The sequence below is a fragment of the Manduca sexta genome, chromosome 7 (genome assembly GCF_014839805.1).
Source record: "Manduca sexta isolate Smith_Timp_Sample1 chromosome 7, JHU_Msex_v1.0, whole genome shotgun sequence".
In the NCBI taxonomy this organism is placed as follows: Eukaryota; Metazoa; Arthropoda; class Insecta; order Lepidoptera; family Sphingidae; genus Manduca; species Manduca sexta.
The window spans coordinates 6,645,239-6,671,343 of NC_051121.1; the positions used below are offsets into that span (position 1 = coordinate 6,645,239).

Sequence of the window (26,105 nt, forward strand, 5' to 3'; positions counted from 1 at the left end):
TGTTTCTTTTGATTACTTTGATTCTAAAGCTACATATTTGATGTCATCGTTTCAGTTGGACGTGATCGTAGCGGATCTAGACGTAGGCTCTCTTCACATACCGGCCGGTGTCAACATCCCCCGACCTGAAGGCAAGCTGTTATCATCATTACAAGACGCCCTGGCCCTGGTGCTACAGCCGGAGCTTCGGTCCGCGGACTCGGCCTTCGCCCCGCCTCCGCCCTCCGCCTCGCCACCTCACATGCTCGATAAGGAGATCAGGGCGGTGTTCATGAGGACCTTGGCTAAATTGCTGCAAGGGTATAGGTAGGTTATACATTAAACACTTATTACTGTTATACATTAAAATGAAACTATTTTTCGGATGTTATAACGGTTTTTATATTTTAATTTTCTCCAGACGTTACGAAGATTTTGCAGCTTTCGTGGTTACGGGGGGACTAACGGACTAAATCCGATAAATAATTTAATTTTAATGTCTAACATTCGCGTAAACATAAATCATTATAAACTATCATTTTAATACAGACAAGTCTAATATGGTTAAAAAGAAAAAGTAAAAAAAGTTGTTTTTTTTTTTATACATCATTACGCTCCTTTCTTTGCATAATCCAATTTATAGAATCTTTATAATTTTTTCCAGGCATTGTCTGACAATAATCCGCATCCATCCATCTCCGGTTCTGACATTCCACAAACTCGGGTTCCTGGGGAGCCGGGGACTGTCGCAGTGTCCCTTCGCGGTTCGCCTGTTAGACTCCATGTTCTTCAACGGGTTGGTGGCGGAGCGAGGTCCCCCGTGGAGATCCACTGACATTTTCGACGATCTTGTACAGTGAGTATGATTAGGCGATAGTAACAATGAAGTTAAAGAAAATCAGTCAACAGCTCAAACATTCTTCCCTAATCCACATTAGTCATTACCCTCCTTTAAGGGCAGTAATGCATTCAAAATTCTTGCGATGGTGTGGTTGTTTTCGAGCTTATGAGGTAAATTTAGGTGACTAACTTGTACCTTTGCTGGACTAAACTATAAAAAATGTTCCTGATACAATGATGTCATTCAGTTAAATTCAGTAAAATTACATGAAAATACATTTGAAGTCTTATCAATCAATCATTTTTATTTCAGAAATCTTCCGGAGCAGTTGAGGCTAGAATCATTAAATCCAGAATTAGAATTACAACACATACAGGACTTAGCTATGCAGTTACATCTAAATGAAAATCCAAATCCTCAGGTATAAATCTATTTCATTCTTAATTAATACTTGCTATGATAAATATCATAACAACATATTTTATATTATTTATAAATACACCCTAAAAACATAAGAATATTTTGTAGTACATAACTATAATTGTAGAGAAAGTTTGCAGTATTTTTAAGTAGTTTTGAGCTAATTTACTGCATTGAGTCATAATGTGAACTTTTATTAAGATTAGTCGGAGGTCACACTTGGTGTGTAGTTGTATGTTTTGTAATGTGTATGTGTGGTTGCGCAGGCGTTCCAGCAGCGCGTGCTGCGGCCGCCGGCGGGCGCGTCGGGGCGCGTGCACCAGCCGCCGCTGCCCGCGCTCGACGCGCGCGCCGTCACGCACGTGCTGCACGACCTCGCCGCCAGGACCGGCAACGAGCACAAGTACGCACACCACACTACTCATGTTGCTACATTACGGGAGCACATTAGAACCAAGTAAACAGGAGGACTCGTGTTGAAACGATATCTTGAAATTAGTGACATTTGTTTTACAATGTTGCCAGTAAAAACATCTTAAAATATACTTTGATAATTTTTTTATAAATTTGGGCTGTATGTGCTTAAAACACATTTGCTTTTATATAATAATATTTGTGAGCATCGTATTTTTTTTCATTTCAGATTAACAGCATTAAGGCCACCGCAGCCAAGAATAGTACCTTTATCAGCGCCACCGACCGGCGCCAGCGAATATGGGCAGCTTTTACTAACAAATTCCGCCAGAAGATTAGAGGTATTTTGTGTGTTATAATTAGTAGAAAGTTATGGGCTTACTTTTAATGTAAGTTAAATTTGATTTAGTCATTACTGAATTGTTACATAAATAATTTTTTTGTCACAACATAATAGCTTCACTAAGTCTTATGGTACATGTGTTGTTAATGTTTTGGTATGAAGGTAGTGTAAAGTGCGTGTGTACATGGCGCAGGTGCTGAGCGGGTGCGTGGCGGCGCTGTTCGAGTGTCGGTACGCGGACGCGCGCAAGTCGCTGGCGGGCGTGGTGCGCGCGCTGCGGGCGCCGGCCGCGCGCGCCGCGCTCACCCGCGACCTCGCGCGCCGCCTGCCCGCGCCCAAGCACCTGCTGCACCACCACCAGTTCGAGCTGCTCGTCAGGTAACACCACTCACCTGACCCCTGTCCTGTTCGAGTGTCGGTACGGACGCGCGCAAGTCGCTGGCGGGCGTGGTGCGCGCGCTGCGGGCGCCGGCCGCGCGCGCCGCGCTCACCCGCGACCTCGCGCGCCGCCTGCCCGCGCCCAAGCACCTGCTGCACCACCACCAGTTCGAGCTGCTCGTCAGGTAACACCACTCACCTGACCCCTGTCCTGTTCGAGGTGTCGGTACGGACGCGCGCAAGTCGCTGGCGGGCGTGGTGCGCGCGCTGCAGGCGCCGGCCGCGCGCGCCGCGCTCACCCGCGACCTCGCGCGCCGCCTGCCCGCGCCCAAGCACCTGCTGCACCACCACCAGTTCGAGCTGCTCGTCAGGTAACACCACTCACCTGACCCCTGTCCTGTTCGAGTGTCGGTACGGACGCGCGCAAGTCGCTGGCGGGCGTGGTGCGCGCGCTGCGGGCGCCGGCCGCGCGCGCCGCGCTCACCCGCGACCTCGCGCGCCGCCTGCCCGCGCCCAAGCACCTGCTGCACCACCACCAGTTCGAGCTGCTCGTCAGGTAACACCACTCACCTGACCCCTGTCCTGTTCGAGTGTCGGTACGGACGCGCGCAAGTCGCTGGCGGGCGTGGTGCGCGCGCTGCGGGCGCCGGCCGCGCGCGCCGCGCTCACCCGCGACCTCGCGCGCCGCCTGCCCGCGCCCAAGCACCTGCTGCACCACCACCAGTTCGAGCTGCTCGTCAGGTAACACCACTCACCTGACCCCTGTCCTGTTCGAGTGTCGGTACGGACGCGCGCAAGTCGCTGGCGGGCGTGGTGCGCGCTGCAGGCGCCGGCCGCGCGCGCCGCGCTCACCCGCGACCTCGCGCGCCGCCTGCCCGCGCCCAAGCACCTGCTGCACCACCACCAGTTCGAGCTGCTCGTCAGGTAACACCACTCACCTGACCCCTGTCCTGTTCGAGTGTCGGTACGGACGCGCGCAAGTCGCTGGCGGGCGTGGTGCGCGCGCTGCAGGCGCCGGCCGCGCGCGCCGCGCTCACCCGCGACCTCGCGCGCCGCCTGCCCGCGCCCAAGCACCTGCTGCACCACCACCAGTTCGAGCTGCTCGTCAGGTAACACCACTCACCTGACCCCTGTCCTGTTCGAGTGTCGGTACGGACGCGCGCAAGTCGCTGGCGGGCGTGGTGCGCGCGCTGCGAGCGCCGGCCGCGCGCGCCGCGCTCACCCGCGACCTCGCGCGCCGCCTGCCCGCGCCCAAGCACCTGCTGCACCACCACCAGTTCGAGCTGCTCGTCAGGTAACACCACTCACCTGACCCCTGTCCTGTTCGAGTGTCGGTACGCGGACGCGCGCAAGTCGATAATCGACTATCGACATTATATCTCTTTCTTACTCACACGGCGTTATAGCCGATGACGCTCGATGTAGTCACAATTTAATATTTGTATTATTTGACAGCCTCACCACATGTATGTTGTCGCTATCTTAGCGAATACAAATATAATAAAATATTTTCAAATGACTTATTTTAAATGGTGTATTACTACTATCTCGTAGTTAACAATTGGGAAAATTTTAGAAATCAAACATAATTAAGTACACCCACTATCTATGGCCATGAAATATTAACCTGAAATTGACCTACATCTCCCTTAAGATATACACTACAAAAAAAGCAATAACAGGCGATACTTGTCGTCAAATTAGAATACATCCGGCGCGATATTTAAATTCGTGTATATCAGTATACAAATTTTATTATAATGATAACTATGCCTTAATTGACAGCCTAAAGAGCGATGGTATTCATAACCATTGTACATCCTTTCGAGTATAAATAATAAATACCGTAAATGAGATCTGGATCGATTGTGCAGTTAGCTACAAAAGTAGCTAAACAAATTTAAAACTTCATAAAACTTTTACACATTAACTTCAATCGAAATATTCTTTTTTCTTTATTGTAAGTCAATTTAACTTTGGAGTTTATTTTAGATAAGAAAAAACGATAGTTGATAATGACAAAATTTCAAAGGCGATTTGAAATTTCGAATTTGTTCAGTTACTTTTGTGGCTAACTGTACTTACAGGTTTAGAATAACAAGAACAAGCAGCATTCTTGTTGCATTAATTATTTGATGTGTAGCTGTAATTGAACTATTTGAATTCGGTCACTCCTGCCCAATACATTTTTATCCATTTTAGTCTTAAAAAACAAAAACTGAATTTGGCTAATTTTTATTTTAAAATATTATACAATGACATACCATTTGACTATAAAATAAATAAATGTTCCTTTTAATCGTCGCCAACATCTTTATCGAATTGCAATGTTACTAATAAGCAAGCTACTATCTCTGGCGGTTGCATCCCCACTTTTGGATGATGAAGGTACACTCTCGTATCATAGGTTCCGTATATTCCTTTTGACGGCAACGCGGCATAGTTGAAAATGTAGTCGGTCACGTTGACTTCTCCCTGATAAATTCATAATAATATTCTAAATTGTTATGGTATAAGGTCAGTCGGGGGAAGTGCGCCATAAAATTCTCATAGCTGGATTCAATGCAAAATAATTTCTTTTTGTGCTGACTTAACAATGTAATTTTATTAATTTAAGAATATTTGGTATTTTGTGATAACAACCTATAGCCATTCAAGGAAATCGGACCATAAATTAATAATATTTTGCTCAAAGTAAAAAAAATGGTAGTAGGCGCACTTGCCTCCGGAAATGGGGTAAGTGCGCCTGTGTAAAAAAAACGCCAATATGAAACATTATAAAGAAAACACTCACTTTAGTCCATAGAGAAATAAGTTTTACTCGCATTGCTCTTGGATAATTTTTAATCACTCAATATTATAACAAACTATGGCTGTCAAATCAAATTCGGGGTAAGTACGCCATATATACGTAAATCAGGGCTTGAAAACATTTTAGAATTTGTTTTGATATATAATTTTTTGCTATGTTAGAGTTTTGTGTGCGGATATGTTGGAATAAAAAAATGGTAGCCCTAATATAAAATCCATTTTATTTCTAAAAACTAAAAAAGACATACAATTATGTAGGAATTAACAATTTTGAATGCGTTACGAACTCAACTACTTAGAATTTGGCCTTATGACATTTGATATGTTTTAGCTGCATTATATCCAGATAACGTGCCTGATCGAACAGTTGCAACCTATTCACGTAAAGTTGCTCTAGACTAAGGTATTTCAGTTTTTCTTTTGTAAAAACGAATTAACTAATACGCCCTTTTATTTAAGTCGGCTCAAAACAAAATACCATGAGTACAAAAAATTCTGCTGTTAAGTATAACATTTTAATAATAATAATTCATATTAGTAAAACTTATTCTCAAAAAAGGTTGGTTATATATGGATCAGGGACAAGTGCGCCATACGACTACTAACTGTGGCGCACTTGCCCTACTCGTCAATTTTTAGGTACATTTTTTCGCATTGAAAAATATTAAGATATAAAATATTTAAATAATGTTTTTTTATGTGTTTGGTAGTAAACAGTACCTAGATAAAGACATGATAAAAAAAAATGTAATTTTTACAGATACGATAGTTTACTTAGGAGACATCTATATTATGTTAGTTCAGTCATGGGAAAGTCATAGGTTAGGAAGAGTACTTTTGACATTGCGTTAATAAATAAAACCACATACATGTCTTTACCTTTGCTAATTTTGTGCCTAAAATCATCCAGTATATTTTCACTAAAAAAAGTGTATATTTTTAAAAAGTGCTAGTTATTTTTTTGAATTTGTTATCATTTTATAGTTAGTGCGAAAATGGCGTATGCGTGAGTGTATTTCTGACTAAAAGTGTGATGTTTCCTCTGCGACATATTTATTAGAGAAGTAGTAGTAGAATCTATACTATTATATAAAGCTGAAGAGTTTGTTTGTTTGTTTGTTTGTTTGTTTGTTTGTTTGTTTGTTTGTTTGTTTGTTTGTTTGAACGCGCTAATCTCAGGAACTACCGGTCCAAACTGAAAAATTCTTTTTGCGTTGGATAGCCCTTTGTTCGTGGAGTGCTATAGGCTATATATCATCACGCTATACCCAATAGGAGCGGGGCAGTAATGGCTAATCTCAGGAACTACCGGTCCAAACTGAAAAATTCTTTTTGCGTTGGATAGCCCTTTATTCGTGGAGTGCTATAGGCTATATATCATCACGCTATACCCAATAGGAGCGGGGCAGTAATGGCTAATCTCAGGAACTACCGGTCCAAACTGAAAAATTATTTTTGCGTTGGATAGCCCTTTGTTCGTGGAGAGCTATAGGCTATATATCATCACGCTATATTCAATAGGAGCGGAGCAGTAATGGCTAATCTCAGAAACTACCGATTCGAACTGAAAAAATATTTTTGTGTTGAATAGTCCTTTGTTTGTGAAGTGCTCAAAGTTATATATCATCACGCTATGACCAATAGGAGCGGAGCAGTAATGGCTAATCTCGGGAACTACCGGTTTCAACTGAAAAATTCGTTTTGTGTTGGATAGCCCTTTATTTGTGTACCGCTATAAGCTATATATCATCTCGCTATGACCAATAGGAGCGGAGCAGTAATGGCTAATCTCAGGAACTACCGGTTTGAACTGAAAAAATCTTTTTGTGTTGGATAGCCCTTTGTTCCTGGAGTGCTATAGGCTATATATCATCATGCTATAACCAATAGGAGCGGAGCAGTAATGAAACATGTTGCAAAAACGGGGAAAATTATGAGTTTTGAGAGCTTCCGTTGCCTGCGCTGCGTAAACGGTTAAAGTTATGCAACAATGATGTATGACGGGATTGTTTCACTTAAAAAGTTCTAAATAATATAACAAAGTCCCCCGCTGCATCTGTCTGCCTTAACGTGTTAAACTCAAAAACTACCTAACGTATTAAGATGAAATTTGGTATGGAGACAGTTTGAGACCCTGGGAAGAACATAGGCTCCCGGGAAACTACTATTTTTATAACGGAAAACTTTAGCCTGAAAAACTTTATAACGCGGGCGGAGCCGCGAGCAAAAGCTATTTTTTATATAAGAGCGAGCGTATAAGTAAGTATATGTATAGTTATGTATACATTAGCATCTATATATATAAAAATGAATCCCTATTTCCCTTGGTCACGCCATCACGCTTGAACGGCTGGACCGATTTCACAATTTTTTTTATTGTGTTTGTTATTGTCAGGAGAAGGTTCTTATGAAAGAAACTATTAAAAAAATTGCGCCGAAAATTTGAAAATTTAAGAAAACTTAACGACAATAATAATTGTACATAAATGTCAGTGGCTTGAAATAACTGTCAGCGATCGACAGAATGCGCGCTGCAAATTCATAGTTCATACAGGACAACGTCTGTTGGGTCAGCTAGTTAGAACGTATAAAATTAAAATTATATTTTATTGATATTTATTTTATTCGAAATGTAAACGTTTTTATTTTAAATCTACGGATACAGTAGCTTATTTTAAAATGTTACTTTCAAGAAGATAAGTATGTGGTTTCATTTAGTAACGCAACGTCAAAATTATCCTGTAAATAGAATAAAATTCACCTGTGGCAGAGGGCATTCTGGTGGATCAATACCCCCCATTATGAACAGTTCCCTCATGTTTTTCTCCGCGTGCCGCTTCAAGAAACAACACGCACAGTTGTCTGCGAACGTTTGGTATCGCTTGCAGCCACCGTCCATATACTTGCATGCTTCTATGAAGATCTGAAAACAATTAAAATCTATTTGTTTTGCTGGCGGTAGCATATAATAAAATAAGTAGCGGACTGCTTTGTCCCACCTTAGACAACCGTGGATATGGTGAACATAATGTTTATATTTTTTATTGCATAACCTGAAGAACGATCAGCTGGTTTACTTAATATTAAATGATCTCTATGGTTCATAAACATGGATTATTGCAATAGAATAATAGATGCGCTGACAGCTTATGATGGAATAGGTTTTAGGGAACGGTTGGGATCTTCCGGATCCCAGACTAGCAGTCGGCAGTTAATTGGTGTACTGTTGGAAAAAAGTTGTAAATGTCCATCGTTCGTCGACATTGTAATTGCATTATAAACAGTAACGTGTAATACCCACTAACTGGTAGCCCTAGCATGAGTTAACGCTTATTCGTATCAAGGAAGTTAACGTTTACATATTGATAGTTGTTTAATTATAGTTTTATTATAGCATATGTCAGTTTGCCGTTACCATGTGAACGTCATCCGCTATTCGAAGTCTATATGAGCGATGTTCACATTGCTGGATTTTAGTTCCATATACGGTCGCGGGGCGTAGTTCAAAATTCCATACAAAAAACTATTTAAAATCATCATCATCTATAAAATCATCACGTTCAAGATACGATAGCGCGTAAATTGGCTTTAGCAGTATAGTTTTCTACTGAAAAAGAATGCATGTATTGTGTCAAAGTTTATAACATAATTAAAAAAACTCACGCCGATGCTGTTGTCCAGAGTGAAATCTAGCATTCCATGGATATTAAAGCCGTCATGCGTCCGATTTACTTTCTTCTTAGTTATTAAGAGCGTTTACGCATCCGCGCGCCGTATGTCTCAAAAACAGCACTTTTCGAAGGAGATAATATCCATCAAAACATTATTTTAAAAACATATGAATTAGTAATTATTATAGAAAATTTTGTTGTCTAAAAAGTTAGTAGAGAAAATTTTTAGTTTTATTGAGTATTTGTAAATTGTTTAATGATTACTGAACAGAGGTTTTCAAATTTGCGCTTCGAACGTCTATTTCGAAGCTCAAAATATCTTAAACCACTAAGGAACATAACAATATGTTATTTTTATCTAACTAAAAAGATCCTGAAGAAAAAAGTTAGTAGAGAAAATATATCTTTTTATGTTTAATTCATGAGAAATGAAAATTCAAAGAATTCGAAAATTTCAGAAATGTTGGTCATTTAAATGATTTTTTTTTATCACTATATCTTACTTAATTGAATATAATATTGGATTACTATAATAGAAGAACATCTCCTTAAAAACATACAATTTAAAAATTCAACAAAATTAGTTCTGTTATTTTTCTATAAATATTTTAAATACAACTATAAAACGCAACGCGCAAATCGTTTCAAATTAGTCCGCCTTGAGGCTTTCTAGAGAGAGGACGTATCGCTCGTCGCTCCGGCCAGACTCCAGTCGGCCTTTGCTGTGCGTAGAAAAAATAGTCACGTGTATACAGTGATTGCCACATCTTAGTACTTTAGTAAGTAAAATATTTTTTTCTTTAATGAGTGACAATAATTTTAGTAGTTACTATAAATTATTATTATATTATTATGTTTCAGACACAATGGGAAGTAAAGCTATTTCTAGGCAAGAAAAGGAAACGCAACAACGCTGAAACTTCGGCTAAAGCAAAAGCTAAAAGATTGATGTACTAATGTTATAACATGCGTCAGTAGTTATGGTTGTTGCTTTTTACTCATTAAACACTTGAGCAACAGTTACTCGAAGGAAAGAAATGGAACCTAGTAATTCATACATTTCGGCAAAGTATTGGCAAGTTTTTTTCTAGTTAGTGATTAGTTCTCGCAGTTGAAGAAAAATGTAAAAATAATTAATAATCATGGATATTTCTGCCTTTAAAATTTCGTCATATTAAATTTTAAAGGCCGAAATATCCATGATTATTAATTATTTTTACATTTTTCTTCAACTGCGAGAACTAATCACTAACTAGACGTGAATTTAAATTCTTTACTTGCCAATACTTGTTTAGTTACCCAGATTAAAGCCGAAACAAAATGTATGAAAATGGACCTTGAGCTACCACCTTCAGCTAAAAACAATTAGCCCATTGAAATGTTACATGAGCTTTGTATTTTTTAGAGGACCCAATTTTATTTTTAGAACAAGTGTGGGGGGTCAATAGAAGCTTAATCTCAAGTTTGTGAGGTCGCCCCCCTTGTCCCCTGGCGCCATCATGGAAAAAGGGGTGAAAACACTTTTTTCGCGATATCTCGGAAACTATGCGTCTTACATAAATTTTGTAAAGTCATAATTTGTAGCAAATTGTTTTGCCTACAAATATAAAAGTTTTCTTTTTTGCTCTATAACTTTTTTTTACATTTTACAAAAAAATTACCTCAAACTAACTTGTAAATGATCTTTTGAGGAAAATTGTTCCCTATATTTTTTTTTTATTTCATTCATTTAAAACGCTGTTACAGCACTCCAAAGTTTACCGGGTTCGTCAATGCTCATGAGAATCCGGTCGAAACAACATGTTTAACTTAGAAGATGTTGCATGTGGCGATGTAAAAGACGGTATTTCCATACTTACAGTCAAAGCTGACTGCTGATGGTCAAAAAAAAGTACAGAACCAACTATTTTGCTTCGTCCTGTGTCGCAAATATTATGCAAAACTATGGATACAAAACTGGTAAATTGTTATACATGGATGTACAATCGATCGATTGATGATCGATGTCACTGAGAAGCAATACCTATTAAAAAAAAAAACTATCCAAAAAAATATAACCAACTTCCGAAAAAAGAAGTCTTTTATTTCTCACTTTTTAGTTATACATCTAAAAATGACATCTCATTACATACACCTTCTGACTCAAAATATAAATTCCAATATGTAATTTCTAATGACTTAATTTAAACTTTCAATACGCTAAATATTAAAAACTGCAGATCTATGGAGTAATTATGTGGTCCATTATAAACATCGTAGCACAGTAATTTTCCTGATTTATTGTCTGATTACGGAGTTCTGGTGCCTATCTTTCGGCTTCATGATGAGCTCCACTTTACTAAGGGTACTTTTTCTAAATGCAAATGCTTAAATTTTTTAAGCATTTGCATTTAAAAAGTGAAAATAACAATTTGTAAAATTGCCGTTAAAATTTGTTAAAAATGTTTATTTTTTTTTATAATTACAAAATGATACATATAAACTATTTCATGATGAATTCTTATATATTTAATAATAGAATTCTTCATTTATCATAAATTCATAAATCATAAGTTACATTCCAATTAGATAATTAAAGCGAAAAGATGAAAATTGGTTGGTCTGACTATAAAGATAGCCGACGCGCTAACTCTACGCACACAGCTACACACGGTTCTGTGTGAGTGAATTTTGCGAAGAATTACCTATAGTTGACTTCACGCGCGGCACGTAAACGCTCTTAAGAATTTCGTGTTATACTTCTTGTCATCCGGACATTTTGATAGTTTCTTGGCCATCCACATGCCGTCGCCCTGTGTTACTGATATATTTTAATGGGTACAGTGAAAATTGACTAGATAAGGAAACAAATATTACTGTATTGTTTCTTATCAGTCTTAAATATATACTTTATATGTATTAAAAATGGTTAATTATGTATTCTTGACTATGGCAATATTGAACATGGGACTTAAAAATATTTATGATATCTTTCAAATTAGTTTCTCACATACAAATAATTACTTCTTATAGTTGATTAATATTGGCTCGCACATGGTTTATACGTAGATACCATATAGAATAAGACAGAATTTTCTTACAACGTTCTGAATTATCAAGGAATAGGATATAAACAAATACTTTAAGTACAATTGGGTTGTTCAGAATTAATGACTTACAATCATAATATCGTTCAAGCCCCAACCGGCTGCCATATGTATAAAGCACAACACGAAATACACCATCTTCATGACTGAGGAATTCATATTCTACGGCCACAACCCCCTCATTAAATAACCTTTATGTCGTGTCAACACGTTATTAAGATCGTATCGGTCCGATTAATCGGTTGTTCGTTATCGCCTGCGCATAGTTTAAAAAATTTCATACACCACAATGGATACGATCTATTCTGTTATTCGCATTCCATTGATATTGCGTAGTTGTATGGTGTATGCGTGTAATTTGTTATCCGGATCGCGAAAAGAGGCTTTACAGCTCTTATAAGAATTATTATTATTATTTCTGAATAACACTCAAAACCAAAGGATTAAATTCTTATGGAATACAAGGCATAAGGTAAAACAAAGTAGCTAGCTCGGGTTGGCAGGTAGGGGGAAATATAAGGCTAACCCGTCGCGATCCTCACCTGTAAGTACATGACCCCTAGCCTAGCTAACCTACCAGCCTTTCACTAGCTGCCTAAGCAATGATTACCCAAAGAAGAAAGGCAGAAAGAAACTCCAGGCTTACTTTTTTGTCATCAATTGTTCATCACATATTTTGTATATACTTTTTTTTTTTCAAGTCTTTCTTGTATAGAGTTACAATAATTATGACCTGGTATAATATATGACCTGGACTAACATATAGGCTATATTTATCCCGGCAACCTATTCCTGTGGGAACTAATTGAAATTTTGTGATTTTTAGGTAGATGGCGTTTGCGTCGTTCAGATGGCGCTATGGAACGCTAAAATGATTTAGGTTTTTATTAGAAAAGGCTTTTCACACGTGCGAAACCGCGAGCAATACCTAGTTAATATTATAAAATAGTGCACTGATGTTTTTAAGCTTCTTTTCATCACAGCGCAGTTCATGTTTAGACTGTCGCTTTTTTTCCGTTTCTAACTTCGTATTCCTCGATACATAGTGTATTCCGTAGACAAGGGATGTGGCAAAGTATAGACATTAGTTACTTATTTATGATTTATTTATACGAGGAAGGGTAATAATTTTAACACCCTATGTGTGTATGTATCTATTTTATGTTACAATGTAACGTCGCTCCCACTGAACCGATTTTGATAAATGAGGTACCTATAGATTCGTATTTATTATGCGGTGGTTATGGGCTATATATTTTCTACCAACTTATTCAACAATTTCTTAATTGTTAATGTTGTGTAATGAGTATTGTATGGATATTCTTAAGTTCCATTGCCCAATTAGCGGTATGTGACAATGCAGAAAAATGCCTCACAATATATTCTTCATGTTATTTATAATAATAATATCAGCCCTGTGTTATACACTACCTCAGTGCACTGGCCTTCTCTTCTACTGAGAGGGATTTTAGGCCTTAGACCACCACGCTGGCTTATTGCGGATTGGTAGACTTCACATACTCTCAAAATTCTTATAGAGAACTTTTCGGGTATGCAGTTTTTCCTCAATACGTTTTCTCTCTCCGTTTAAACAAGAAATCATTCACAAAGAATACGCACATAACTTTGTACTTTATTTTATTATCATGTTCCATGATGTATGTCTCTGGTGTACAAGAAAGTGTAAATAAATAAATAACTTAAGAAAAGTAAAAGGTGAATTCTGAACCTGCGGACATTCGTCTCGGCAGTCCATTTCATTCTCAGCTAGGCTATCATTGCTAATGTGTTTTATTATCTTATAATACAGACGGCAACTCATTTCAATCCAAACGTCTAGTAGTAATTCAGTAATACATAAACTTTTTCATTATGTGGACAAGTAACATATGAGTTGATTTTTGTAATAGACATAAAGAGGAAGTGATAACTTTTTATTACAAGCTTTTATTTAACTTTCGATATATGAATGTATGCTTGTATGTATGTTCGACAAATATCTTGTAGCTGAATTTTAAAGCAGTTAGCCTCAATAGGGTACCGGACTCATTTTTCTTTTTTACTATTATCAAATATTTACATAATATAAATTATAACACAGAAGGAATTTTTAAAATCCGGTAAAAAATCAACAAGTTATAAGTCTTTGAATTTCGGTGGAAGGGGTAATTAACAAGAAACAGAAAAGAGACGAAATATCAACATGTGACGTCATCGGGAATTACGACACGTGCGAAAGAAAGAGATGTAGCGATATCCCCACATAGCGCCCACTTCTGCACATTACAATATTTTAAATATGAATTACTCGCTAATTTTTTAACCAATTTTTATGCAGTTTTCGCAGGAGTACTTCTTTTTCATATTATTTACCATTATATATAGAATAATGGACAAAATGAAGCATAGGCCGGTCCCCTATTGAGATGAAATTTTGCATAAGTACATGTTTAGTTTGGATAACAATGCAAAGTTAGCTAGGTGATGTCATGCTGTTTCTGTTTAACTCTGAGAATAAACATGGGACGCTATTTTCTCAGGAAGTGAAATAGGATAAACGTTGATCGTCCATAAAGGACCTGATAATTAATAATGCTTAGTTGGTGTTGTATATTTTATTTTAAACTATAATTACACGTTATTTAGGTCTAAAATTACAATATTATGTTATTTTGTGCAGCTATAATTAATCTTTTTGGTCATCCCGAAGCTAGATACCTTTTTAAGCATCTATACCTCGTATAACCATTTTTGTTTTAATACAGTGAGGATACATACATAACTATGTCTTAATAAAAATATTAAATTATAATGTGCTAATAAACGGCACGTGTAAATATTATAGTTTAGGGTAAGTTCGAATTACGGGATAACGTCGTCATATTATCTTGACATTGAAATGATAGCCTTAAATTCTACTTTATAAATTACCATAATTGTTTGCCACTGAATTAAATTTACTTACAATTTAGCAGTAATTTTAACCTATCGGTATTACCCCATGACCCGAACTTACCCCAGCACACCCATTTTATATATTTAATCAGTTTCGTTTTCAAATTGCAAAGTTAGTAGAACGCAACCAATTTTTTCTGGCGGGTTCTCCCCTACTTTTGGCTGGAGAAGGTAAATTTTTGCATCATACGTTCCGTATATGCCCTTCTCTGGTAACGCGTTGTAGTTGAACACGTAGTCTTTCACGACCAATGCTCCCTGTAAATACGTATCAATGTTAATAATGGTACATTTGTTTAATTCTCTTGAGGAGATATTATTTTTAAATGCTGTAATGCGAATACAAGACATCGATGTAAAACTATTTTTCGTTTTACATTGCAGTCTTAAAGTCTTCGAAACATCGGGACGAAATCATAGTATAAAAAACCGCAATAAAATTCTAAAAGTAGTATTATTTAGTTCTCTTGAGTACATTTCAATATATTAGCTAAATCAAAAATCTATAAATATAATGTAAAATGGAATATTACGTTGCCTTTCTTATGTATTCATTATATTTAAACGTTTTGTTCATTAAGTTTGTGTGTTTGGATGTAGGAGTTAATTTTAAATACCTAATTAATTTTATAATACATATTGTAGAGTGATTTAGGTTTCTTATCCAACGAAAAGACTACGGCAAAATACGAACAATATCTAGTTGCTGCTACCTTAGGGATAGGACAATCGGGAGGATCGATTCCCGCCTTCGTGAAAATTTCCACCATGTTAGATTCTGCGTGCTTCTTCAAGAAACAACACGCACAGTCGTCGGCAAACGTCTGGTATGGCTTGCAGCCGCCGTCCATGTACTTGCACGCATCTATGAAGATCTGCAAACAATATACCCCGTATTCAATAATCGATCTCAGTCGCGTTTCTAGATCTATCTAAAAATTGACCAATCAGAACAACGCTTTTTGACATGTCTACAAATGAGTTATTTTGATTGGTTGATTCTCGGAATCGGATTGAAGATTGAGATTAGGATTGTTTATTGAAGACAGTCGTAACTTCTTTTGACGTTATATGCATTACACGGCGGTTTATAGTGCGGGTGAACAATCTACGACCTGTATATGGGGTTGCAAGGCCACAGCAAGGCCATGTCTGGGTTGCCCATATCTGTGGTCGTAGCGTAGACTTTCTACTGACGTTGACGTTGTATTTGGAAATGACATATCCGAGCGATAGACTTATCTATCTGATATGCTATGCCCATACATTTGTTGTTTTATATTAGTGTTAATGAATGTAGAAAGGCGTCTTCGCTACGGCCTCTGAAATTAAAGGGTGGATTTGCAACCGAAAGCCCAGTACTTTTCAGATAATTAATTCATTATAGGTGTAGCTTGAGGCTTTTTCCTCGTAAAATCTTTCTCGGTATTGAGAAGGATAAAAAAAGCTAATGTGAATAAGTATGATCTTTTAGTTCAAGCTTACTCTATGCTAAATCCAATTAAGTCAGTGATTTAACCGTATTTTTTTTTTAATGTTTGGATGACGACATGAGCTTGCGTTTGCCTGATGGTAAGCGATACGACCGCCCGTAAACAATAAAAATACCATCCAACACCTTTAACTACACAGTATTGTTTGGTATTCCACTGCGCTCGCCATGCTGAGACATGAGATGTAAGTCTCAGTATGTCGAGTAGTTACACTGGCTCCAATGTCAAATTACGTAACAAACAGTGACTTTTGCATTTATATATTAGTATGAAAGTGGAGAAATGCGGTTAAATTTAATTGAATAATATGTATGTCTCTATTGTTTAATAAGTGAACATGTTTTCTAAAATATAACTTACACCATGTTCATTGTCCAACACAAAGTCCAGGTCTCCATTTAAGTTAAAGCCATCGTGGGTCCGATTAACTTTTTTCCTGCTTATTTCGAGTTTGGTGGTGTACTTACTGTCGTCTGGACACTTCGCGACATTCTTTGTAATCCATCTGCCATTGCCCTGGGGGTGTTGGGCGCGTTAGTTATTCATAGTTTTGGATATTTTAGAACTATACATTGTCTCAAAACTATATAAAAAATTATTTTTGAATACTATTAAAACAGAAATTTTAGAATATTATGTCTTATAACAGATTTTAAGTAAGTACTAGGTGTTGCGCGCGTCTTTGCCCGCGTTGAAAGCATTTCCCGCTACAAACACTACAAGTTGTACGATGCCAGCGCCATCTATCTTGAAATTTAGATTTAAAATTAAAATAGTTCCCAGAGGAGTAAATTACCGAGAATAAAGTAGCCTATATGATAATCCGGGACATAGCCTGCGGTGTGCCAAATTTTATCCAAATCCGTTCATCAATTTCTGCGTTTAGTTCTAACAAACATCAAAATATTTCAAGAAGCCACTTAAATTACTACAAATAAGCATTTAACTGAAATATTAGCATTATGTTTTTATTCATTTAAATTATGTACAATTATAATTATTAATATCAATTATATGACAAAAAATTAAAGACAACTTCTATCATAAGTGCAAATATAACTCACTATCATGTCGGTTGCGCCCCAAGCCGCTACCAGCGGTACAGCGCACAACAATAATGGCAATATCACCATGGTTATAGCACTCGTAATACTCAATATTTACATGTAACCTCTCGTTAAATAACCATGGTGTCGTGTCGATAAACTGTGTTGATGCTATCGCTCTTTACTGTTGATGCATAGTGCGCATTCTTTTATAAACTACATGCGATCTGTTCTGTCATTGCAGTCTATTTGAGGCAATTAATTGTTGTGTTTGTTTTTTTTTTTCTAAATAGCGAACATTCAGCTTTGGCAAATGTAATCGCAGATGGATGCTTACGTATTTAGAGAGCGAAAAATAATGGCCGTAAAGGCATTTCATATTATTTCTTACTATTTAACATTTTTTTTTGCCTTCTATATAAATACTAGCTTTTGCTCGCGGTTTTGCCCGCTTGGAGAAGTTTTCCGGATTTAATTATATTCATGGCTCACTATTTTGGTCGTAGTGGCTTCCACATAAGGTAGATATATGATTTCGCAGACTTTTATTTAGAACTATTTAAGACAAACAATCCTACGATACATCATCTTTGTCTAAATCCAACGGTTTAGACGATACCAAATATATAGCAATTTTTTGCGACTAACTTGATATGTATCGTATATTATAACCAAATTACATAAAATCATTATAAATTGTTGACTATATGTAGACGTTATTTATCTAAGGACGGAGCATTGCTGTGATAACAAGTCGTTCAGCCTTGTTTATCTGACAGCCAATTAGATTCAAGTTGTATTTCAATATTAGCTAATCACAATAGCCCTTTGTCTACGTACTGCGAAGGCTGCCATGCCGTCAGCACTGAGAAACAGACTTGTTATCACAGCAAAGATAGGGCTTAGATAAATAACGCCTATGAATAAGTGGGTATGTGTTATTCTGATGTATAACCAATATTACTGTAAAGTTTCATCCAAATCCGTTAAGTAGTTTTTTCGTGAAAGATGAATAAACATACATACATCCTCCCAAACTTTCGCATTTATAATATTGATTTATATAAATATAAATGGCATAAAACAATCAAACATATTTATCAAAAGGTTTTCAATTGTTAATATTACGTAGTAAGTACTATTCAGTATTCTGGGCTGTCTGGATGTTAGAAGTAAACGCAAAAGCAGCTGAACGGATTTTGATTAAATTTGGCGTACAGTTAGACAATGTCTAGGATACTATACGTATGGGTTGAGATCGGATTATATGCAATGTTATTCCGACTGAAAAAAGCGGCGATAGCCTATTTGGTTGTGGAACGGACTGCCGAGACGAATGTCCATTGTCCGTAGGTTCAAAACACAAGGGCACAAACCTCTGACTTTTCTAAAATTATGTGTGTATTCTTTGTGAATTATCGCTTGCTTTAACGGTGTAAAACATCGAGAGGAAACCTGTACACCTGAGAAGTTTTTTATAGGGATTTCGAAGGTGTGTGAAGTCTACCAATCCGCACTAGGCCAGCGTGGTGGACTAAGGCTTAATCCCTCTCAGTAGTAGAGGAAGCCCGTGCCCAACAGTGGGACAGTATATAATATAGGGCTGATATTATTATTTATATTCCAACTAATTCGTCTACTTGTTTTGTACAGTTATTTCCTGACACTGATTAATGAAAATGGTATTATGAGTAATGTAGCTTCCTATTAGTGAAAGAATTTTCAAAATCGTTTCGGTAGTTCTAAAGATTGAGCCTTAGAAACCTACAAACAAACAAATACATTCACAAACTTTTATTCTTTGTAATATTAGTGTAGATATAGAAATAAAAATTAAACATCTTTTTTTTACAATACGTAATCTTTGATTTGGGTGATTCAAAGTATAATATTGTTTCATTAATTTTATAATGAAAATGCCAATAAGTTCGCTGATTGCGTGCATCTTCTCCTAAAATATAAATCTTTTTTGTCACCAGCATAATTAGATACACAAATTATTAATAAGGAATATTTTGGTAGCTAAACATTTTCAAAAATACCCAAACTTCGTTTTTATAAGCTTTATAAATCTTTGTAATTTTTTTATTAGTCATTTCTTAGTTTATTTCCAACAAAAATCCAATAATTTTATAAACTTTCGCATAAATTATATTATGAAGAAATAAGATGAGATGTGTGAATATCAATGATTCTCGAACTTGAGGGCCTTGAATCTTGAATATGTCGTTGAATCTTTCAAATAACAATGAATTATTGGGTAAAAAAACAGATAAGTACATTTATTATATCGTTTATTAAAATGCATGGAACATCAAAAATATAGTATTACACATATTACTATAGAAAGTGATACTAAAGGCAGTATTAAAAATTACACACTGAAGAAAATATGTCCTTAAATAACAAATATATAAAAATTCATCGCAAATAGACTATAGACATATCCATCGCCCCTTTACGTAGTATCTCAACGGCCCGTTGATGCATGGATCTTGTCAAACTAATTTGTGATCTGAATTATAATAAACATATCAATGATTGTGTTTAACATATACATAATTATTACGACTAAACTGAATGTTTCGTTGATTATTCATAACCGCATACGTCGTTATTGTCTTCCACGAACTCGACGATGGCCGCCACGCAACAGACGCGCTGCCCGTGTTTAGTTATGCACCCCGTGCCCTCATACTCTCCGTAAGGGCAATTCGGTGGCAAATTACAGTAATCTACCATATAGTTTTGCACTTTATATGATCCCTGGGGAATAAAGAGAAAAGCCCATTCATAAAACTGTCTTCACCACTACCGTCAGAACCATAGTGATAATTGACCAATCACAATTGAGTTTGTATGACGTGTTTACGGATGAGTGATTTTGATTGGTTCATTACAGTTAGTTGGTGGTTGGGTTGGTTTATTGGAATCTACCGTTGGAAAATGATGTGTTTTAATAATAAATAGTTAATTATATTGGATTGATTACAAGTTTTAGTTTGGAATTCGAAGTAAATAGATTTTGATGCAATTTTGTTACTTCAGAATCTTTATATACTACTTACATCTACGTTTTTATAGAGAAAAGACCATATTTTTAATTCTATTACACATACCGTCGCTAAGGGGAACTCTGGTGGATCGACGCCGGCTAACAAGAGTAATTGCTTAATATTTTCATTGGTATATTTCTCGAAGAATTGGGTAATATTCTCGTCCTTCAATATCTGATAGGGCTTGCATCCGCCGTCCACTTTCTTGCATATGTCGATTAATATCTGTGAAACATTATTATGAGTGTCAAGGCAGCAAACCTTTAGTAAATTCGTGATTGATAGTGTGGTAGCTTAGATTAGATTTCGTACAATAGGGTATTTGACTCATTTTTGTTTTTTTACTTTTTCAAATGTTTACATAATACAAATTCCAACACAGAAAGACTGATTAAAATCCGATAAAAAATAAACAAGTTGTAAGACTTTGAATTGCGGTAGAAGGAGTAAATGTAAAAAACAAGAGGCGCAATACGCGCACGTGACGTCATCGGGAATTACGTTGCGTGCGAAAGCATGAGATGGAGCGATATCAACACTAAGCGTCCACTCCTGCGCATTGCAATATTGAAATATTTATTACAGGCTCATTTTTTTAACTAATTTTAATACAATTACTTTTACATACGAAATAATGTACAAAATGAAATAAAAGAAAGTACCCTATATTGCTTTAGGTGAACTGTAATAAGGCCTTGTATACAAGACTTGAATCTCCGACTACCTTTAAGAGGATATAAGCTAGAACTTTACGTTACCCCATACGAGTCGTCCAAGTCTTTTTCAAAATCACACGTGACGTTATAGCCTTCATTGGTCCGGTTCAGCCTTCTCTTCACCACGTCGCAGTTCATGTACAAATTGTCCCCGACCCTGGGTTCGTACTCCATAAAACTCAGAATGTTCCATAGGCCAGGACCCTGACAAAATGAAGATAGAAGTTTAACAAATACATTCACATTATTTGAGCGAATATAATTGAGTGAGAAAATGTGAAATAGTAGTTATCGATTGAAGTGGCGTGCGAGGACTTCAGGCAAATGTATGTAAAAAGTCGAGCCTGTGCTTCATATTATTATTACTTTATTGGTGTCTAGCACTACGCATCATTAATAATCATCAAATATTATAAATAAGTATGTTTGTGAATATATTTGGATGATTGTTTGATTGATTGAAGTAAACGCGATACCACTGGGCGGATTTGGATAAAATTTTACATATAGTTAGAAAACATCCTGGAAATATAATAATACACATTACACACATGCGTCTTTGTCCCGATAATTTGCTCCTATGGAAAGTAATGGTATTTTTTTAATTTAATTTTGTATGTAGCCGTCTACCAAGCTGTCATCGCCAGTGTTTTAAAAGATTGTTGTAGCGGGAAAGAGTTTTGCCGCGGGCCAAGGTGCAATAAACATCTAATAGTATATAAGTACTTACAATCATGGAACCCTGCTGTCCATGCACCATAGAAAAAGTAAAAAATAATGTGAAAATTATTCTCAAATACATTTTGAATACCTTAATGAACATTCAGTTCTAATGAATTAATATTCCCTCCATGGGTTTATATACTGTGATACAGCATGACAACCAGCGGTTTATTCAGTATTGCATGATCAGGCTACTTCCTAGTACATACATATCAAGGTGAAAAACTGTCAGGCGTCCCTGACATGGTTATATAAATCATCCTCTCATGATTTAACATCTATTAGTAAGAACATCACCGGGCTGTACGGCTGAGCTGATGTTTTAAAAAGGTAAGAGATCCCTTGATAGCCCGTCTAGTTTTAAAATCTTCATAACAGCCTTTCGTGAAGGAATGTAAATCAATATCTTTGATTAAAACGCAATAAAAGTTAATTAACCTAATAAAAGTCGCAAGGGGACGCTGGTTGAGGGTTCATAGATCGATCTGGAAATCTTCGGCGAAGGCCCATGTTCAGCAGTGGACATCCTGCGGCTAATGATGATGAATTTGTAACGTGTTTAGTAATAAAAGCAGCAATCAAAAATGATATTGTGTTTTATATTATAAAACAAAAACAAAAAATTGTGTTGTTTTTATATTACAACTCTAAAAGAAATCTAATATTCGTAGGCATGGCTGGTGGGTCATGTGACGGTGCTCAACATGTGTGAACTCGACGATTTCCTAAAGCATCTGAGGCGCTAAATTATGAGCATTGTGTTCATAACCTAATAAACGGTGAAGCCGTGCCCAAAACTCGTTCTGTGATTCTAGTCAACAACACGATAAGTATATTGAAAGTATAACCAATAAAGTATGTTTTTATTTGCAGGTTGATGAACTGCGCATTGCAATCGACGACCGCGATCGACGAGCACTCGATAGCGGCGGCGATGTTGCCGCTCGCCACAGCCTACTGCAGGAAACTGTGTACGGGCGTCATACAGTACGCTTACATGTGCATACAGGTCAGATTCATGTGCAGTTTCTGTATGTCCCGTTGCCGTTTTTTTTTTCGAATAAAATATCAACGGAACTTTACCGATGTCTGGAAAAGAAGCTGCGAAGATGCGTGGCGGGAAAAATTACAAATAGATATTTTCTTTATAATTGTATGAGGCTTTCAGGTTTAAATAAATATATTAATTACCATGGAAGAGAATTAATGCTATGGTATTGATATTCTATATACATTATACATACAATACTAACTTGTAGAAACAATAACAACAACACTTACTCCAGTGTTCTTTCTCTTTCGGTATTTACTATTGTTATCTTCATTTCTTAATATATATCATAGACTTGAATGACTAAAACACCTGGAAGAAATAAACAAAATATTCCTTAATCATATTTCCTATTACAGGAACATCAAGTATGGACGAGCCAACAGTTCTGGGAGGCGGCCTTCTATCAGGACGTACAGAAAGACATCAAGGCCCTGTACCTGCCCAGCCCCACGCACCATCAGCGTGTGCCCAGTCCGAGGTAACACCACACACACGGGCCCTGTTGCCAATCATGTTTGTTTTGTACGCCGTAACCAGTCTAGAAATAAAAAAATAAATAATTGACATATCCAATATTTTGCCTCAATGACTTGTAACATAGAAACTAAGATTATTTGCCCTTGAACTGCAACCAGTAGGAATTTACGCGCTTCGTATAGTATTTGTATCAATCGATCTTCTAGTTGGGCAAAGTGATATTGTTTTTTTTTACTCATTATCAACCAGAAGTGTGGAATTTGTGCCTGATATGGCAATAGGTTCGCCTCCTATCACACCATGGGACGGAGTACATACGACAAAAAGTGAGTGCATAATTTGCGCCTCTGCATACCTCTTGGGAAAAAAGGCCTGAGTGTGTGTGTGATTTTTTATTGTAATTGACATATTTTAAATTTTACACAATTTTGTTTCAGAGACGACGAGGAATACATATCGTTACTTAAAGCTCAAGAGCCGAGTGCGTTGGAGATAGCAGCGGAACAGATGAGGCTGTGGCCTAGTTTACCACCCGGTGAGGATGCTGTTATTTATGCCACAGTCAATGAATGCAAAATAATGAAAATACATAAGTTTGTTTTAGTTATTTCTATTGTTAGCAAAATATTTACATGAAAAGAAGGCTTTATTTGTTTTAATTTTTTCTACCGAATACCTTTTATACTTAGTTAAATTATTTTCTGGCGTGGCCTACATCAGTAATTCATATTTCATCAGTCAACGTCGACTCTACCAAGTTTTAATCCAATGTTCAGGAAACATTCACTTCAAATAAATTAGATATCAAGCGGAAATATATCGTAGTAGTAGTTAAACGGTTTACTTGGATCTGAGTTCACACGATGTATAGTTTGTAATTGCACCTCAAAAAATTAAATGACCATTGTAAAATAATCATGTTTATTTCAGAAAAACAAAGAGAGTTAATCGCGAGCGAGGAGTCGACGCTGTACAGTCAGGCGATACACTACGCGAACAGAATGGTGTATTTGCTGTTGCCGCTAGAGGGCGCTGGCAGGAGGGCCGAGGCGAAGGGCGACGACACGGATAGAGCTAGCAATAGTATCACTAACAGGTACAGCAATACAATCACTTCAACTTATTTGAGGGTAGTAAGGTCTGAGTTGATAGATGAAACTCAGTTCTCTCTGAAGTGTGATATCAGCTAAGATGCCGTCAAATTACAGCATGGTAAGGTTCTAGCTATTTAAAAACATATACTAATCCAAATCCAATTTATTATGATAGGTTGCATCGTGCTTACGACAATTCTGCCGATGTCTAGTATTGAAAGCAGATGACTAAAACTTATATCAACAACATCTCAAATGATATCTTAAGTCACAAAATGTGACGGATTTGACAGCTGAGTTTTTGTTTACGCCAAACTCAGCTGAGAACAAGCACTAAATAACAATTTAAGCTTTTTTTATTAAATGGTAAAATACTTTTAATGTCTACTTGAGATCGTACCCAACTTTGAGATTGATTTATTTATGCGGTCCTAAGAGTTTGAGTGTTCGAAACACGAGCATATCTGTTATATTGCAAACACAACCGGCAAAGTCAAACTCTGTCCCACATTCTTATCAAAAGTTTGATAGTAGCTTAGTTTCAAAAATTACACATTTAAACTGTAAAGATAATATTTGTATAATTCGACCCGAATTAACGAAGGAACTTTGAAAACCATGGTATCATATCACTAAATTGGCCATCTAACTAATTATAATTTACTATTCATGTGTACTATTATGCCAAGTATCTATTACTTAGGATTTGATTTCTTTTTTATTATCGCAGTGTCGCCGAGTCTGACAGTGTGGACGCTGAGTCTGGGTTTGAAGAGGCGGATCCTGGCGAAGCAGGCAACAATGTCATAAAAATGGTTTCCAGATTTGTCGACAAGGTAAAATTTGACATACGTGTGGACTATCTGAATTTTATTGGTATAGTTTGTCTCCCATAACCTGCATAATATTATGTAAACATTCAAATTTGTGATATGCATATATTTTAATTTTGCATATATCTCAGTAAATTTTTTCAGAAATACCTACACAACCGAATCAAACAACCAGTCTTGTATAAAATTGAAAACAATACCTCCATTTTGGAACACCTGTGTGTATAAAGTTGGGATAATATTTTTAAGATTATGTGTCACAGGGTTTATTTAATATTTTAATATTGCAGGTGTGCACGGAAGGCGGTGTAACTGCGGAACATGTCCGCTGCTTACACCAGATGATCCCGGGCGTGGTGCACATGCACCTGGAGACGCTGGACGCGGTCGCGCGGGAGAGCAGAAGACTGCCACCCGTGCAGAAGGTACTGTTAATTAATCACGTGATGTCGACAGTTGTATGATCAGAGTGTTTACGTTGTTTAGGCCCTTGTTACATAGCGGCATAGCTGCAGTTCGTATTGGGTTCGATCCCCAGTTCGGGTATAGTGATATTAGTCTAGAGTCTGTAATTGTGATTCGCCTTTCGCCATTACAGGTGTAGGTGCGGTTACACTTGTGCTTTTTTTACTTACTTAGAAAAGCGAGTAGAGTCCAGATTGTGTCGACTCATGAGAGTTGATATCCTCGTCAGTTGACACAATTGTATATGTGC

At 37.1% G+C, this 26,105-nt stretch overlaps 4 protein-coding genes across 4 annotated transcripts in view; 2 read left to right on the forward strand and 2 right to left on the reverse strand.

Moving 5' to 3' along the window:
- LOC119193833 (myotubularin-related protein 13-like) overlaps positions 1–2,580 on the forward strand; it is a 50,226-nt gene extending 47,646 nt beyond the window's left edge. The window contains exons 7-12 of the mRNA XM_037447590.1: positions 56–306; positions 644–835; positions 1,133–1,241; positions 1,507–1,643; positions 1,884–1,995; positions 2,191–2,580. Of these exons, the coding sequence (XP_037303487.1) occupies positions 56–306; positions 644–835; positions 1,133–1,241; positions 1,507–1,643; positions 1,884–1,995; positions 2,191–2,379 (990 nt within the window). The 3' untranslated portion in view covers positions 2,380–2,580. The remainder of the gene's footprint in view (positions 1–55; positions 307–643; positions 836–1,132; positions 1,242–1,506; positions 1,644–1,883; positions 1,996–2,190) is intronic.
- A 974-nt stretch (positions 2,581–3,554) lies between these two features.
- LOC115443894 (myotubularin-related protein 5) overlaps positions 3,555–26,105 on the forward strand; it is a 30,990-nt gene continuing 8,439 nt past the window's right edge. Inside the window, exons 1-7 of the mRNA XM_037447589.1 lie at positions 3,555–3,669; positions 22,806–22,941; positions 23,343–23,464; positions 23,901–23,998; positions 24,394–24,559; positions 25,288–25,393; positions 25,681–25,815. Of these exons, the coding sequence (XP_037303486.1) occupies positions 22,810–22,941; positions 23,343–23,464; positions 23,901–23,998; positions 24,394–24,559; positions 25,288–25,393; positions 25,681–25,815 (759 nt within the window). The 5' untranslated portion in view covers positions 3,555–3,669; positions 22,806–22,809. The remainder of the gene's footprint in view (positions 3,670–22,805; positions 22,942–23,342; positions 23,465–23,900; positions 23,999–24,393; positions 24,560–25,287; positions 25,394–25,680; positions 25,816–26,105) is intronic.
- On the reverse strand, positions 14,421–17,546 carry LOC115445528. The gene is made up of 4 exons (XM_030172229.2): positions 17,456–17,546; positions 16,752–16,907; positions 15,612–15,773; positions 14,421–15,156 (listed from the first exon to the last, which is right to left on the reverse strand). Exons 1-4 carry the CDS (start codon positions 17,522–17,524, stop codon positions 14,983–14,985), a joined length of 561 nt encoding a protein of 186 aa, XP_030028089.2. The 5' UTR covers positions 17,525–17,546; the 3' UTR covers positions 14,421–14,982.
- On the reverse strand, positions 19,715–22,023 carry LOC115444731. The gene is made up of 4 exons (XM_030171030.2): positions 21,940–22,023; positions 21,252–21,413; positions 20,557–20,718; positions 19,715–20,203 (listed from the first exon to the last, which is right to left on the reverse strand). The coding sequence occupies exons 1-4, from the start codon at positions 22,009–22,011 to the stop codon at positions 20,030–20,032; spliced, it is 570 nt and encodes a 189-aa protein (XP_030026890.2). The 5' UTR covers positions 22,012–22,023; the 3' UTR covers positions 19,715–20,029.